Source organism: Harpia harpyja, chromosome 4, assembly GCF_026419915.1.
Source record: "Harpia harpyja isolate bHarHar1 chromosome 4, bHarHar1 primary haplotype, whole genome shotgun sequence".
NCBI lineage: Eukaryota > Metazoa > Chordata > Aves > Accipitriformes > Accipitridae > Harpia > Harpia harpyja.
In genome coordinates, this window is record NC_068943.1 from 58,069,854 (window position 1) to 58,085,695 (window position 15,842).

The 15,842-nt window shown below is 43.6% G+C and overlaps 1 protein-coding gene across 11 annotated transcripts in view; it reads right to left on the reverse strand.

Moving 5' to 3' along the window:
- Nucleotides 1–15,842, reverse strand: part of MEIS1 (Meis homeobox 1) — a 110,852-nt gene that overhangs the window by 9,205 nt on the left and 85,805 nt on the right. For all 11 annotated transcript variants that reach the window (XM_052784172.1, XM_052784168.1, XM_052784166.1 and 8 more), the window contains one exon: nt 14,267–14,343. In XM_052784172.1, coding sequence (XP_052640132.1) covers nt 14,267–14,343 — 77 coding nt within the window. The remainder of the gene's footprint in view (nt 1–14,266; nt 14,344–15,842) is intronic.

Here is a 15,842-nt window from a genome sequence, read left to right on the forward strand (position 1 = left end):
CCCCCAAAGAGCAGAGTCAATAGCAGCACAAAAAACATGAGATCCCTCAGTGTACAAGTTGTACCCATCTCCCTGCTCAAGGAGTGAACTCTGCAAAACAATGCTTTGGGTTGCTTTTTTTTGTTTTTTCTTTTTTTCTTCTTTTTTTTCCAAGGGAAGGATTTGGCATGGAGGAAACGTTTGACCAGTTGGGCAAACACAGAAGTTTAAAGTATTTATTATTTTTTTTCAAGTTAACTTTTCCTTGCCTTTTTGGATACATGAGATTGTGCTTTCCGCTGTGTCCCAAAAAGCAAGAAAAAACCAGCTATTCCACCTGCATAACCCCAAAGAGGAGTAGGAAACCCTCTTTTCTCCAATTTGCATTTTACTAGGATGCTTTCTCTTAGGCTTCTCGCCTGGGTTCTGTCTCCAGAGGTCATTGGCAATCTCCCTGGTTGGTGCATCGCTGGTCCCACGGGTGAGATCCAGCCCCGGCCCCAGGGATGCAACAATCCGCCTCTGCACTCTGACCTTCAGCTTGGCTGCCCTCACTGCCGCGCACAAGTTTTGTTTCTTCTCAGCAAGAGGCAGCATGGCTGGTGATGACAAAAGACTTATTTTAGTTGGAAATTGGCTACAATAATAGCAGCCAGAGAGCAAGGATTTTTCGGAGGGTCACCAAACCCTCCAAAAGGCACAGCTCGCTAAGGCTCAGGTTACAGCCCGAGTGACATTTTCCGCACAGATCTGGTCTTTCTCCCTTCCCCTTGTATTTCACTTCTGCTGAGTGAATAAAACAAGACCTTCCTCTGCTGTCACAAATTTCCAAAGTCACCTTTGCTCAAGAATTGACAGAGCGGTTGTGGGGACTTCCAATTTGCAGTCTTTGAATGAAATTTCCCAGGACCAGCTGTCTGAAAGGAGATGCTGAGACTTAGCAGTATATTGAATTTTTCTCTCCCCTCAGCCCTCCCAAATGAGAAGAGTTTCACACCATTACTAACTTTTGATACTTGGAGTTGCAGGCTGCTCCCGCTCAATATTGTCCCAAAGCACCACATGCCAGAAGTCTGTGTATCACTAGCAGTGCCAAGAAATTCCCAAAAATCTCTCTGCCTCATTTTCTCCTTGAGCTCCTTCTAGCAAACCATGTGTAAGGACGATGAGAAAGCCCACAGTACCTACAAACCCCAGTGCTAAAATGTCTCTTGCTCTGGAAAAATAGTATCCCTCTTGACAACAAACAAATCATTTTTATAACAGATGCCAAAGGAACCGGAGCCCTTCAAACTGGCAAATAATTCACTTGTAAAACCAGCCATACTCTTTTCTGCATACTGGGATCCTTCATTTATACAGCAGCGAAAACAACCTTCTCTATTCGGCACTTAATTCCTCAACGCTTAACAGGTTTATCTCTAATAAAAACAATTTAAATGGAAAGTGTGCTATAAACCGGGATTATTACACTTCAGTAACTACTTTATTCCTTATTTTAACGTATTTTCATTTTTTCCTGTGTATTTGTTTTCCAGAGCTTTTTAAAGGAGTCGGTTAAAGAAATGAAAAAAACCCTAGAAATTATTTCACCAAATACTTTCAAATGTTTTAGAAACAGCCTTAAAAATCGCAAGCTCCCTCTGTAATTATGAACAGAAAAAATAACTGCAGACTTCTGATGGTAATCATATCTCCCCTTCCCTAAAATGAGAAATAAATGTTAAAAGAGTGCTTACTGCCATTATTAGAAAGTTCTGATCCTGAAGTCAGTCAGTGAGCTTAATGACCCGTAACTACTAGTCATTAGCAATCCATGCTCTCTGTAGTCCCTTTATTTGTAAAGAAAAAAAAAAACCAAAACACTCAAAAAACTTTGTTCAATTTAAAGTCAAACCTTATGAAGTCATGTTTGGCAACTTTTCTTGGTTTCTCCTCCTCCTCCTCCAAACCGAAGACAGTTCAGGACTGCAATACATCATTTACAACACTAAATGGAGGTAGGGAGGGAAGAGAGAACACGGGCTGCTAACCGCCCACTCCAGACACGTAATATTGGAATATACTCCAAACACAGCGAGTCCATCCATCAGGAGGATTGGGAAGGTCTCCTGAAAGCTCTGTGCTCCTCTCCCTCCCTCCTCCGCTAGCAGCACCAGCACCAGGAACTGTATATAGGGCTGGGGGCGTCGCAAGACAATACTGAAGAGTGAACAAATAAAATACTATGCAAAAACTAGTGATGAAAAACCACTAATTAGCTGACAAATTTGATGTAAAGCACTAATGAAAGCCATGTGTGGTTCTGCAATTTAGTTTTAAAAATAGCTTCTGACTTCAAGCATTACTATGTGACCCCACTGATGGATTCATGTTGTGCATTCAGAAAAGTTGCTTTAAAGCAGGAGAGTGCTATTGAATCTCTTGCAAGCCAACCCTGCTAATGTAGCGAGCATATCGAGTGCAAAAATAGAAAGCAGAGATGGGATCAGGTATGCGTTCCTTGTAAGAGAGCCGGCTATGCCCTACATTTTGACTGGCCCAACATACACCAGCTCTACCTTTGGCCACCTCTGTGCTTGCTCTTCCCCCAAGCCCTTAAACCCCACTTCCCCTCCTGCTCCATACCACGCTTTCTTCTCAAAGCACCGTGGGACGCATTCTGCCTCCAAATAAACATCGACAGGATTTGGGGGAGCACCCTGCCACCAGCCCCATGGGACATCACGCAGCGACGGTGACCGCCTCGGGGTGGCAGCAAGCCCAGCGGTGGCTCATGCTCTTGGCGCAGAAGGGACGGCAGAGGACTTCCATCAAGGTAGGACCCACAAGCTCCTGGCCCTGCTATTCCCTTGGCCCAAACGCTCCCCTAGCCCCAAATCTGCACAGAGCTCACGGCTGGTGGCTGCTCGACGGGTCTTTCTAGAAGCAAGCTGGGCAGGAAACACTTTTCCCATCTTGCAAAATTTTCCCTGTTCCCCAGTAGGATGGAGCTAAAGCCTATTTGTATTTATTTAGCTAGTTCTGAATGAAAAACACGGGAGGGACTCGCTAGAGAGGAGTGAAGAGCCAGCATGCCCGGGGAAGGGCTCCCTGGAGATACACCTCCCTGCTTTGCCCATCTCCAGTGCCCTCCCACAGCACAGGCGAGCTGCTGTTAGCCTTTCTGGTATGCTCTCCTCCTCCTCCTCCTCCTCCTCTTCCTCTCCTCCCATCCACAAATCCAACTCAAAAAAACTGAGCTGACATGGAAAGTTTCCGGTGAAAATCCAGGTCTGGCATCCAGGCGTCTCCCCACCAATGCCAGGGAGCTGGAGCAGAGGCCGGGTTGCAGGTCCCGGCTGCACCGGGGAGGGCTCGCAGCAACCTCATTCCCTGACACCGCAATTCCCTCGGGGTGCAAAGCAGATGTAAACTCGCCCTCGGCAGCCAGATGATGTAAGGGGAAATCTTTACATGGCAAAGTGCCAGTGGAGCTGACCTCCCGTCTCTTCCCTGCTCCCAAATCCCAGCGCAGCTGTAGTCCGCTGATCTCCATGTGCCACAATTAGCCTTTAAGGAATATGGCAAGGATTCATCTAGTAGAGCAGCACTAAAGCTGCTCTGACTCCTGCCCGGGACAGCACTGGACCCCATAGAGCACTGCGGTTGGATACACAACACACTACCAGCCAAAATCTTGCCTCCCACAAAAATGCTCTCGCTGCCCAAGGACTGATGCTGCCTGGTTGCTGTTCCACTCCAGATCTGGAGAGCGATTCACCTCAGCGCTGTACAGTGCACTGTCTTTGCTGGGATAGAGATGTATGTGCTTCAATGTGCAGGCCGTGCCACAAACCCCAGGACCTCCCGAACGCTCGTGGCAGAGGATGCGCAGGCTCTCCGCAAGCTCTGAGAGCAGCCCAGACACGACGCACATCTCCCAGCTCAGGGTTTTCTCCCAGCTCTGAGGGAGGTCTGAACCTCAACTTCCCATCTGAACCTTCAGAGGAGCACATCTGGACTCTGTAACTCTGGTCCTGATCTGGTGCACACCATTAGTGCAACCCAGCAGCTTTTCTTCAGCAGAGCACTTCAAACCAACAACCCACATCCCGCTCGATGGCAGGGATTACGCTGGGAACGGGCAAGAACTGACAGCAAAATACTCGCTATTTCTTTGAAAACACTCCTCTCTCTCTCAGCAATTTCCTTGTCCTCTGTCAATTCAGCATAACCTCTTATTTAAGGGAAAGTAGTGTTTGTGAGAGGTGCCTGCATGATCTCAGAGCTTTCTCCTGCCACACAAGTGGTCCAAACACAGAGGTTCCTCCTTTGAGGTCCAAAGCTTTTTCCATACATCAAGCGGGGAGTCCTGTCCAAACAGCTTTTTCCCCGTTCACTCCTACCTGTAACACATACGGCATGGGAGCTGGAAGCCGTGCCCGGTCCTCCAGCCCAAGCTAAAGCAGAGAGGCTGCTCCCACATCTGACTGCTGGTTTAAGTGCGTTCCCGCTCACTGACGGATACGAGAAATGCTCTCTTCGTGCTCCTGGATGGGTTTCCTCACCCTCCTCGTCTCCAGATGGCCACTTAAGGAGTATGGAGTAACTCTGTACCCTGTCACCCCACACCAGCTCCTCCAGCCTGCAGGACAAGGAGAAGTGAACCCAGGGTGGCCAAACCAAAAGCCCCGAGAAGTGTCTTTGGGGAAAAACACCCCCAGAACCCCCAAAGAGAAAACATAATGAACCTCTATGCAGGACCTGTGATTCGTACATGAAATAGGCTTTGACATCTCTCTGGTCTATACCCCGAGACATTGGCTTGGGGCAGAGGAGGGAAGCTGTGATTCCTGTGGTTGGGTCCTCCCCACCACTACTGAGACAACAAACATGAGCATGTTAGTGTATTTTGTGTGATGTGGGCACCTGCAAAACTGGTTTGAAATTTCTTTTTCCCTTTTTTTTTTTTCCAGAAACCACAAAAGATACAACTCTGAGTCACAACCAACCTGAAAAACAACCCCACACTTCTGGACAAACTCCCCCCCAAGACATCCTATGTCAAAACATTGTTTTCTAACCACAACTAATAGCCTACTTTGTAATCTACTTTATCTAAACATAGTTTCCCATTAAGTGAAGTAATTCATTTTTCTTATAATCCTACTCCTGACGGCTTTTTATTCAGGGCAGGAGAAAAGACATCCTCAGAAAACAACGCAAACAAAACACACACGGGAGGTCAGAGGAATGTCAAAGATAAAAAGAATTTGTGAGACCATGGGACACAGAAATCTTAGGGATCAGCCCCCCAGATGGTATAAACCACCTTCATAAACCAGGTGAGAAGTTGAACATCTCTGGGATAAATCTGAATTAAAAAGGAGCAATTGTTATTTGCTTTATCACTAGCCAAAAAAGCCACAAGGACTACAGTGCCTGGGCAGGGAAAAAAAAAAGCCCCATGAAACTGTTACATGACCTAGATTTCGTTGAAGAACTGCGGAAGTAATATTTTTCAGGAGCATCTGCTGCCTTTTCTTTTCTTTTTTAAAAGTAAAATAAAAGGCAGAAGCCTCGTTAGTGCTAATGCTGGTAAAGCCAGCCATACATCATATACACTGAAATCATTTCAGGGCAGGCAGGGCAAAACACACGCCCTCAAAAGCACGTCCTCGCCCTGCGCCTCTGGCTGTGTTTCATTTTTGAGAAGAGAAAATTGGTTTAGCCAAGAAGGAGGCAACATCTGCCCCATTTTTAATATTTCAGGCTGACTTTTTAACCACGCAGTTTGTTTTATGCAGGTGCAGCCTGGAGCGAGCGCCTGATGTAAGCGCGAGAGAGGGTCTCTGAGGGCACCTTTCTCCGCATGTTGGTGTTTCAGTTCACAACGGTTAATCGTTCTACACCAATCTCAGCAACTGTTGACACAAAATAGGTGGAGATCAGGTCTGTGCAAGCACAAAATACCAGAAAGGCAAACTATATGTAAACACACTTCAGATAGCTATGACAAGAATAGACCAAAACCTGACTCGCAAAGCAATGACAAACCATTACTCCCCCTTCTCTCTTTTTTTTAATATATTGAGGTTATATATATATATATTTTTAATATATTGAGGGTATTTTTCCAGACAGAAGCATCTCTCTCACTAAAAGGAAACCAAGCCCTGAGAACTGTATTTACAGAAGACGGTGCAGAGCCCTCCCCTTGCTTGCAATGCGGCATTTCCACAATACAATAGTGTCCTGGATGGTTTTTTTTTAAAGCCAAACTGTGCACACCTGAATCTCGGCCTTTTTAAATAAAAAGTAGCAAACAAAGCCTTCTGACCCCTACCCCGATCCTGCAGAGCAAACCTAGGGCAGGAGCGGAGAAAAGAGCAAGTGGCGAATGTTTGCATGGCACTGTTTCATCTTATTTCCCTGACACCTGACAGCGCATTTGTTACAGAATATTAATGCACCAACTAAAAAAAAGTTTGTCAGGTACAAACCACCCCAGAAGAGGATGGAAGGCCCAAGGGAAAACAGGGGGGTTTTTTGGCTGCGTATTAACTTCTCAAGTGCCGAGCATCTTTTGTTAGTCAAGACTATTGGCAGGTAAACCCTGTTTGCACTGTGCGACGCTCTGCGGTGGGAACCGACCTTTCCCCCTCTCAAAAAAGCATCTGTGTGAATAAAATAACACCACTTATTTTATTTGCTCAGTGCTCAGGGTGCCACTAATTAGTCTGTTAGTTTGTGCAAAATGATTCGACATTTCTCTTGAAATAAATGGTGTTTGCCCTGCTGGTTTTCCCCAGCCTGAATCCAGGGGCTGTCAGAGCAATGGTTAGGGGAAACATCCTCCCCTGGTGCTCCTGGACAGGGTGACCCCCAGTTTGGGGTGCGTGGAGACTGCCAAGGCTGGACTGAGCAAGAAACCCAGGGTCTATCACCTCTCCAGGGTGAAAGCCCTTCCTCTGCTCCACCTGAAGTCCCAGAGGCTGAGGGGAGCATTTCCCCCAAAAAACCTCTTTATCCACCTCCTCCGAGCATCTGCCCCCTTTGGAAAAACACCTGTGTTTTGTGCCAGAACTGTATCACTACTCCTCAAACGTGTGTGCCAAAAGCAAACCCCACACATTTAAATCACCATGCTGTATTTTTAAATGGCTTTACTGAACTAAAAAAAAAAACCAAACCTGCCTAAAATTTGGTGATACCACAGTACCCGATAGCTCTAAATTCACAGCTCTTCCCCCTGTAAGCTATTTGCTCAGCTTTTCTAATAATACCTTGGCTGGCTGGCAACTCTCCAGGGCTGTCTAAGGCAATATGCAAGCTAAACATTTTTTCGTCTGATTTCAATATTTTCTTATGAGTAACTATACAGGATTTTACCTAGTGAGTATTCCCGATTGCTGTAATTTAAGAACAGAGAAATAGACTACAGATGTAATATTATTATTACAATTGGCATTCAAGGTGAAAGGCATAACAATTAGCTAAGACTTAGTGAAAACATAAATGTAAAAATCTGCTTGAGAAGCCCGGCACATGGTACTTTTAGAACAGCTAATTTACTGCACATATTCTGAATTGCTCAAACAGTATAACAATTCACCCAGCAAGATCCTTTTTTAAATAGTTTTCTTGGGGTTTTGGGGGGGTTGGGGGGGGTGATTTTCATGTTGCAAACACCTACTGTCTTATTTTACTCTGGAATAACAAACAATACATATTCGTTAAACCTAAAACATATTCTTTCTTATTTCTATTTTTTCCTGCTTTTGCATGTATTCCCATTAACAAAACAGTGTTTAAATAACATCTGTATACAGATTCTTGAATCACATGGAGAAGAAAAGTAAATAGTATCCAAAATCTGATGGTTAAGTTCGTATTGCTGAAGTTGAGAGGATAATTTGTGAATGTTTTAACATTTACAAGTAAATAAGTACTTGTATTTACTGTATCTGATTACTGAGAAAAGTATTTGTTATGTTCTTACACAGATTCAAATTGCATCTTGACCTTTTCTCGTTTAATCTGTTTACTGCAACAAAAGCAGTAACAGACACATCTGAAAACAAGCAGATATTTTACTCGCCTAGGACTAAAAATCCCTGCATGCAATGTGCTGTGCAAAGTGGCAAACCAAATATCTTGCCTATTTATTGTAGCCTGCGATTTGGTAGGCAGAGGGGGTGAAAATCCACCCCTGCCTACAGGAACAGCACCTGCTTTTGCTGTGCTCCCTCCCTGCTGGCCTCCTCCCCCACTTACACCCTAAAAATAGTGCTTAAGTGGGACTAAAGTGGTGCACTGGTCATGTGCTGGCCTTTTGCTTGGGGTGAGTATCACCCTCAGCGAACAAATTGAGCAAAGGTGATGTCTACGCTAAATGCCGGGCCACATGAAGGAGCCTTTCCATCCCCTCCAAGGGGCTGACGTGGGGCTCAGCACATGGGAATCACCAGCCAACATTATGACTTGGATTTGGGGGTGTTTGAGGCATGCTTTAGATGTACCAAACCGCAGGCATGCTATGATAAAAAAAAACACAGCAGGAGAACAGGGGCCTGGGACGGTTTTCCAAAAGGTGACAGGGTGGAGAGCCATGCAACCGCCCCTCCTTCCCCAGCACCTCTGCGGAGGGGTGGGCAGGGCCTTTCTGTATCTGCCCCATCTGCATCTGTCCCCATCTGCATCCCCCCGTCCACCCCATCAGCATCCCCCCATCTGCATCTCCCATCTGCCCCATCAGCATCTTCCCCCATGCCCCCCATCTGCACCTCCGGATCTGCATCCTCCCCACCCGCCCCGTCTGCATCCCCCCATCTGCTCCATCTGTAACCCTGCCATCTGCAAGCCAGGCTGGGCATGACCAGGGAGCAGATGGGAAGGACACCCCTCGCAGTGGTGTTCCCCATTCATCGCTGGGTGCTGGGGAGCAATCCCCCGTGAGAAGTGCGAAATCCTCCCGTCCCCACCATGACACCCTGCCTGCCCGTGCCATGGCAAAGCACTTCGTCCCCTGCCCCATGCAACTACTGCAGCAAGGCTCTACCACTATGCTTACCCACGAGCAAAGAAATGAAGGCAGGAGAAAATTTCCTGCCAGAGGGGAGTTGTGATGGGGCTAAAAGAGTAATGAAGTATTTCTGGGTGTCTATGCCTTGAGCTGGCTGTGCTACATTCAGTAAGGTGGTCTGGTCTTCCTGTCGCAAACCCATCTTAGATTTTTCAAACCCATCTTCAGGCTGGTCTTGGAGGCTTTTTAAAATTTCTTCCTCATAAAGTTTCAGCAAAAATAACTTCAGCTGTCTCCAAGAATGAGATTAGGGAAATTTACATTATTTGATCATTTTTTCCGGTGTGTTTGGTCGAGGTTTGAGTTGTTTTTTTTTTTTCAAGCCTAGGAAATTATACACAAAATTGACATTTAAAGAAGCCAAGGTCATAAAATCAAGAACTCAAGAGTTAGGAAACCGTACTACTAGAGCTGCTTGCACTGTATTCTTTAATCTACTTCATATGCAAACAGTTCAGTTACCAGCTCACGGTACAGTTTTTGATAGAGCCCAATGCCTCAACCACCCCAATGATGATTATGTTTATTGTAAGAACAAGCCAGGGCACTATAATGTAGAAAAATTGATTTCTACCGGAAATAAACTTAGTCAAAATTGAACGAATAAGGCAGCAAATGGTAAGAAGAGCAAAGCACTCCTGGCTGAAGCAGCTGCACGCTGCACTGGAGAAGAGGATTCAGCTCTGCTGCTGCCTTGGACTGCTCAGGAGCTACCCACTAAATCATCAAACCCAAACTTTTCACGAGCAGTTACTGATTTCTCGCATCTCTCCCCCACACCCAACACTGGACGTTGGCAATGTAAGAAGCCAAGGCACTCAAAACTTGGAGTTTCCACTGAAACTTGGAGTTTCGGTGGTCGTTGGACTTAATTGTGGATAACCTGCTGTCATTTTGAGTCATCTCACAGTCCCAGATGAACCCAAAACTGGTGGCTCTGCTAGAGCTGGACCTCCCTGAGCCTCACTTCTTCACCTGTGAATCAGGACAACACTATTCTCTCTCTTTGCAGGGGAACTGTAAAAATATCATGCAGACCCACCACATTGTATGCATATACAGGCAAGCGGAGGTCAGGGGAGGATTTGGGTCTCACAGCAGTAAGTGCAATAGGAAAGCCCAGCAGTAATTATTAATTCCATCTTTAAGCACGGTTTGAATACAGCTCAACAAACAAAGCACTGAAGAATGAGGGTAAGATAAAATGTTGACTAGCTGCTCCATCATTGTCTGGTCTGTGCCCTAGATACCACAAGGGTATTTTGGAAAAAGCAGAATGGAAACACCTAATAAAAGGCTGGAGCTTTAAGGATTTGAATTTTCAAACTTGATCTTTTTTTTTTTTTAAGATCATTTTAATGCAGTTGTATGCAACTCTATTCAGAGAGATAGTCACATATAGACATGCACATATAGAGAGGTTATATAGGCACATTATTCTACAAATATACAGACATTTATCTGTGTGTACCTAGACTTTCCTAAAACATAAACAAGCATCTGACACCTAATGCAGCCGTTGATGAGAATTGCTCTCTCTTCTCCGTAGAGTACCACCAGTAATTATTTACCATTAGTTCTTAACGGGAAGAGATTCAGCTGGGATGCAGTAAACAAGAAAACTGTATAGATTGTTCAATATAGGCTGGCTGGCTCTCAACTGAGGTAAGAAGTGATTGGATCACACCTCCTGGATATTTCAATCACAGTTTTTATCACCGGGGAAAAGCACTTTATTAACCTGTACTTGGTCAGGTCCCTTCCATGTCCCTATATGCAATGCTGTCAAGATCATAGAAGTGCCCCTTCTAGTTCACATTACTATGCTTCGAACCTTAAACTGCTGTGGGGTTAAACGACTAACAAGACGGAGACCTGAAGGGTTCATTTAGACTAACGACATCTTGAACTCTGCTACCTTCCTACCTGCCATAGATTTTCTTTTTTTTGCAACAGAGTTGTTCTTCCCACAACAGAAACATCCGACTGTGGCAAAAAGATGGTCCTAAAAGGCAATACTGGTGATTTGCAAGCAAAATTGTCGTGTGTGGAAAAAAAAAAAAAAAGGGGAAAATCCTCCACGTGGATTACTTCATTACTTTAAAAAAATAAAACAACCCAAGGAAAAGGGTCAAGTTTAAACTGTGGTATTTTTAAAGACATGTGCCCTACCAGGGATACATTTTCTGGCACGTCTCACATCATCACCCCACGCCTGTGACTCCTCCACCATCAATAGGAGTTGTGTGCATCAACCCAGGGAGCCAGAACACCGGGCAGACCGTATGTGAAAAGCACCATTTTTTTCGTTACGGCAGAGAACTGAAGTATGCAGCTAGCACATACTGTAAAGGCATTCAAAATATGACAAAAAAAATTGTTCAAATGCTTTCAATCTGCAGAAAACAAATGCTCTCTTCACTGACTGCTCTGTGGCAAACTTCTAATTCCATCCAGAAAATCCAGCATTCCCAGTCTGGGCTAACGACCATGCTACCAGACATGAGTTTATGTTTTTCATGCACATTTCATGTATTCCCACATGCTGTGTTGCTGCCAATAATTTATGACTGATCTGCACCCAGCCTGCCCTTCAGCATTTTATTTAATCTCTGCAACAGTGATTTACAATGACTCATCATTAATACAAAAACATACATGTGTGTTAACAAGTTTGGCAGAATCTAAGGAGGAAGGCAAAATTTTTTGCAAGTCGTGCCTGAATGACTTATGAGCCCAGTGAAGAAAGGCAAAGCTAACCAGAAACGCGATGTTAACTCTTCCCTGCAGCAAACAATTTAGGCAAGAAGAGTTTCTTCTCCTGCATACCGCCTTAGAAGAAAAGGGATTCAGCACAAGGTTGGGAGAGGGTTGCCCCATATTCCCCAGGATTTGGGAGGGGATGAGTAGCTTGTTGGTCATCCCACGGCTGGATGTTACCTGAGGATGCATGTGTGTGTGTGTGCAAACCTGCACACCCTGCCACAGCCTCACAGCCTCCTTGTTCCTTAGGATCCATTGCAAAAAGCAGGGGCTAAATTACCGTATTTTGGCATCTATGCCCACCACCTGTGATTTAAGAAAGCCCTGGCCGTCCCTATAGTGTTAAATCTTTGTGGGGCTGGGGAGGGAAGGGGAATTGTCTCAATAATTTATACAATTGTAACACCACAGTAGAATTACCAAACTAGCTCAAGCAGAGGAAGCCTGCCCTACATCCACAAGACTTCAGTTATAATGTATTTTGACCTACTTTTTTTTTTTTTTCCTTTGCACATAAGGAACTTATAAAAACACATCTGACACAAAGCCAAAGTAAAAACTCCTCAAATCCGAGGCGATATGGGTACTGAAAAACACCCTGGAAAGTCACTTGGGATAAATTCCACCAGCTTTAGTTCAAAGCATCCCATGTTCATCATCTCGAAAAATTTCTTTGATGGCCCATCCTAAACTGACATAGCTGCCCATGTCGAATCCTACGCTCCCAGACCCCTCCAAAGCAGCACACGCTTGCTCCACCCATCATTAAATAAGACCCCTGACAAACATACACAGGTTCTCAACTGGCCAAAGCGCCTATCGTTAAACTGAAGGACAACCATATAAATTAGGGTATCGCCTGGATGAAGGTTGGAGGATGTAAAGCTGAAGCAAACACTAATTTTTTCTGGCTGAGCCAAAATACTGTGGGTTACATTTCCTTATAACACGTATTTAATGTTTAGTGCCTTTTATTCCTCCATTTTAAACTAAGTATCTTGGAAGCATACTTCACGTACACTAAGTATTTGGTATTTTCCTTTATTCAGTGTCTTAAAGGGCTTCAAAAAATTGATCTCCCAGAGCTGCTGTGGGGTCACAGAAATTGATAACCCTTACAAGCTATGCTTATGTGAGCCCGCCTGCGTCTCCCAGATAGTGCACTTTGTAAATTAATCCTCCAAAGGCAAATATATTGTAAGTAGCTTGTTATCTCTAAAGTACTAAATTGAAGAATACATGGGATTATATTGACAGAAATTACATTTTCTGTAATGGGGTTTAATATATCTGAAATCTCTCCCATAGGCTCCTACTCCCTCTAAGAGAGGAGGGTTTGTTAATGTAGGTGCAATGGACATCAAGACCAAATTTATTCACTAAAATGGATTAGGCCATGTAATCAGAGCTTCAGTAATATTAATCTCTGACACTTATTGAACGGAAAAAAAATACTTTTGTCTGCAAACTGGCATTCCTCCCTCCCTTTTCCCCAGCAGGCTTGCCGTTTGCCTTGGCCATTTTCTGGGTATTACTTCAAAGAGTATAAGGTTTCCCATCATAAACACTAATCTAAAAATATTAGGACAATTAATTAGATACACTTAGTTTTACAAGGTATTAGATTGCAACACACTTCAAATATGACACTTGTTCTGGGATAGTGGGAGAAACCTGCATTTCGATGCAGTAACAAAGGGTAATAAATCAAACTTTTTTTTTAAGGGTTCGCTGGTGTGTTTTTATACTTAAATCACATGTAATTTTCACTGGTTGTCTCCACCACATCCCAGACAGTTAGCAACCCAAAATCCACTGCAGAAACAGCACGGATCCCGATTTCTTTCAAACAAATCACTACTACAACAGATCAGGTACGCCAGCAACCCTGAGCTGGAAGAAATAAATAAAATTGCTCCACACCGTACTTCAGCAGCAAAGAGCCAGATTGTCCTCAAAGTTTATTCAAGCTTTCAAAAACTGGACTTTTAAAACAAACCGGTAAAGAGATAGAAGGATGTCAGTCAAAAAGAAAAACCTCACTAACAACATTTTAAAAAGCATGACAGCATCCCAAAAGAACAATAAGCTCTGCAGAAATGGGGCCAACTGCCCCCTTTTTTCAACCAACATCCCGACCTCTTCCAAGACAAAAGTTCTCAAAATGGATGTGGCTTCCTGTTGAAGAAGACACATTCTCAGCCAGAAGGAGGACTGGTACCCAAATGCGAATACACTGAAATCTGCCCAAGCAATGGGAAAATAAATGGAGCTGGTTTTCTGCGGTAGCAAACCTCCTAGTTCCCATAACTGAAACCTCACCTGGTTATATCCCTTTTGCATCAATAAACTGCTGGCAGGGGGGAGCAGACAAGGGCAAGGTGTGTCCTCAAAAATGCAAAGCGTTAGCTGGAGGCTGCCAGCGGCCGTATAGAAACACTAAGGAAAATTACTTACCAATTGTTCACTTGAAGTATAGTGAGCCCTGTGTCTTGTGCCAACTGCTTTTTCTGTTCTTCTGAAGGGTAAGGGTGCTATAAGACACCAAAATAAATATATACATTTAAAACAATGCTTTTTTTGCCTACTTTTTATTTTAAATTAAAAAAAAAAAACAGAAGCGTGACATCTATTATTGAAAGGTGAAAATGCTGAGGTGTGTCACTCTTTTATAATTATTAATGGGCTACTACATCACTTAATTAATGGCAGTAAAAGACAAGCCAATTATAAAGATTAGTGAAGTGGAGAAATAACTGCTTAGGATACTGGCAGTACCTTGATACTCAAGAAGGATATTTGTTGCATTAGCTGAAAGTTTTCACACTTGTCTTGAATGACCGATTTGAGTCAAATCACCTTTTTTTTTTTCTGTACTTCACAGAACAATAAAGCACGTGATAAAGCACTTCTCTGTAAAACTAAAACACGATGATGTTTTCTGAGATAGTGAAAACAAATCTTGTCAGTGCCCCAAAATAATTTGCAAATAAGATCAGCATCCTGAACATAAACAAACGCCTGGGTTTTGAACACAAGCCAACGCAGGGTCAATGATCAGCACATTTTTGCCTGACATTAACATAGCTGTGCTGCACTAATCCTAAGAGACAGAAAATAAATAATGGTTTAATTGACGATAATGTTAAAATTCAATCCTAAATTAAGTTTCTTGTGAGAACTTGATTGCTTTCTCAGAAAATTCGCTTCTGCATGAATACAGATTGCTTAATAAATCAACAGCAAAAACCACATCTAAGTTTGAAAATTAGAAATATCATTTCTGTCCTTTCCCTCCATGTAAAAATGTTACTGTCCCTAAAGGAAACGGCCAAATATTGCAAACGCAACAATTCCCAGGAAAAAACCTGTTTTGTGGATCCGGCTCCTAACCCGGACACCCAAGTCTCAGTACACCCCAGATTCAGACCTGGTCTGCTGCAAGGTACTTAATAACATTTCAATAAAGATAATTTGATATACCTGGTTAGACCTATCCCAACTTCCCATATAGCAGCTGGTTGTCACAAAGTATTTGCTGTTATACAGACATCTCTTTTTTTTTCCCCCGAAACACTCCCATATTCATTCGATGTATTCTTTGGCATAATATTACATGAGATGTAAACTGAAACCTTGTAAAGCGTAAGAATTTAAAACCTCATAAAATTCTGCAGTCTTATTGGTACTGTAACTATTTAGCAGATTTTATATATTCTTGTAAACAGCATAATCTCACATCTAATGGCTATGTTACATGCCTGCATCACTTCACTTTACCAAACAGGAATTTTTGTTGTAACTCTGGCAACTTCCCTTTGCCCAGTGTGTCCATTTCAAAGCCCACTGCCATGGCCTTTGGCTCCAAAAGATACAGGTTTTGTCACACAAAAATGGTGGGGAAGTTCCCATTCTTTTAAAAATACTGTTTTCTTGACAGTAAGCCCACAGATAACCTGCACACCTGTAAACTACCCCCTATATTTTCTGCAGGCACATGAAACAGCTCCAGAATTGCAAAGTGGAAGACACA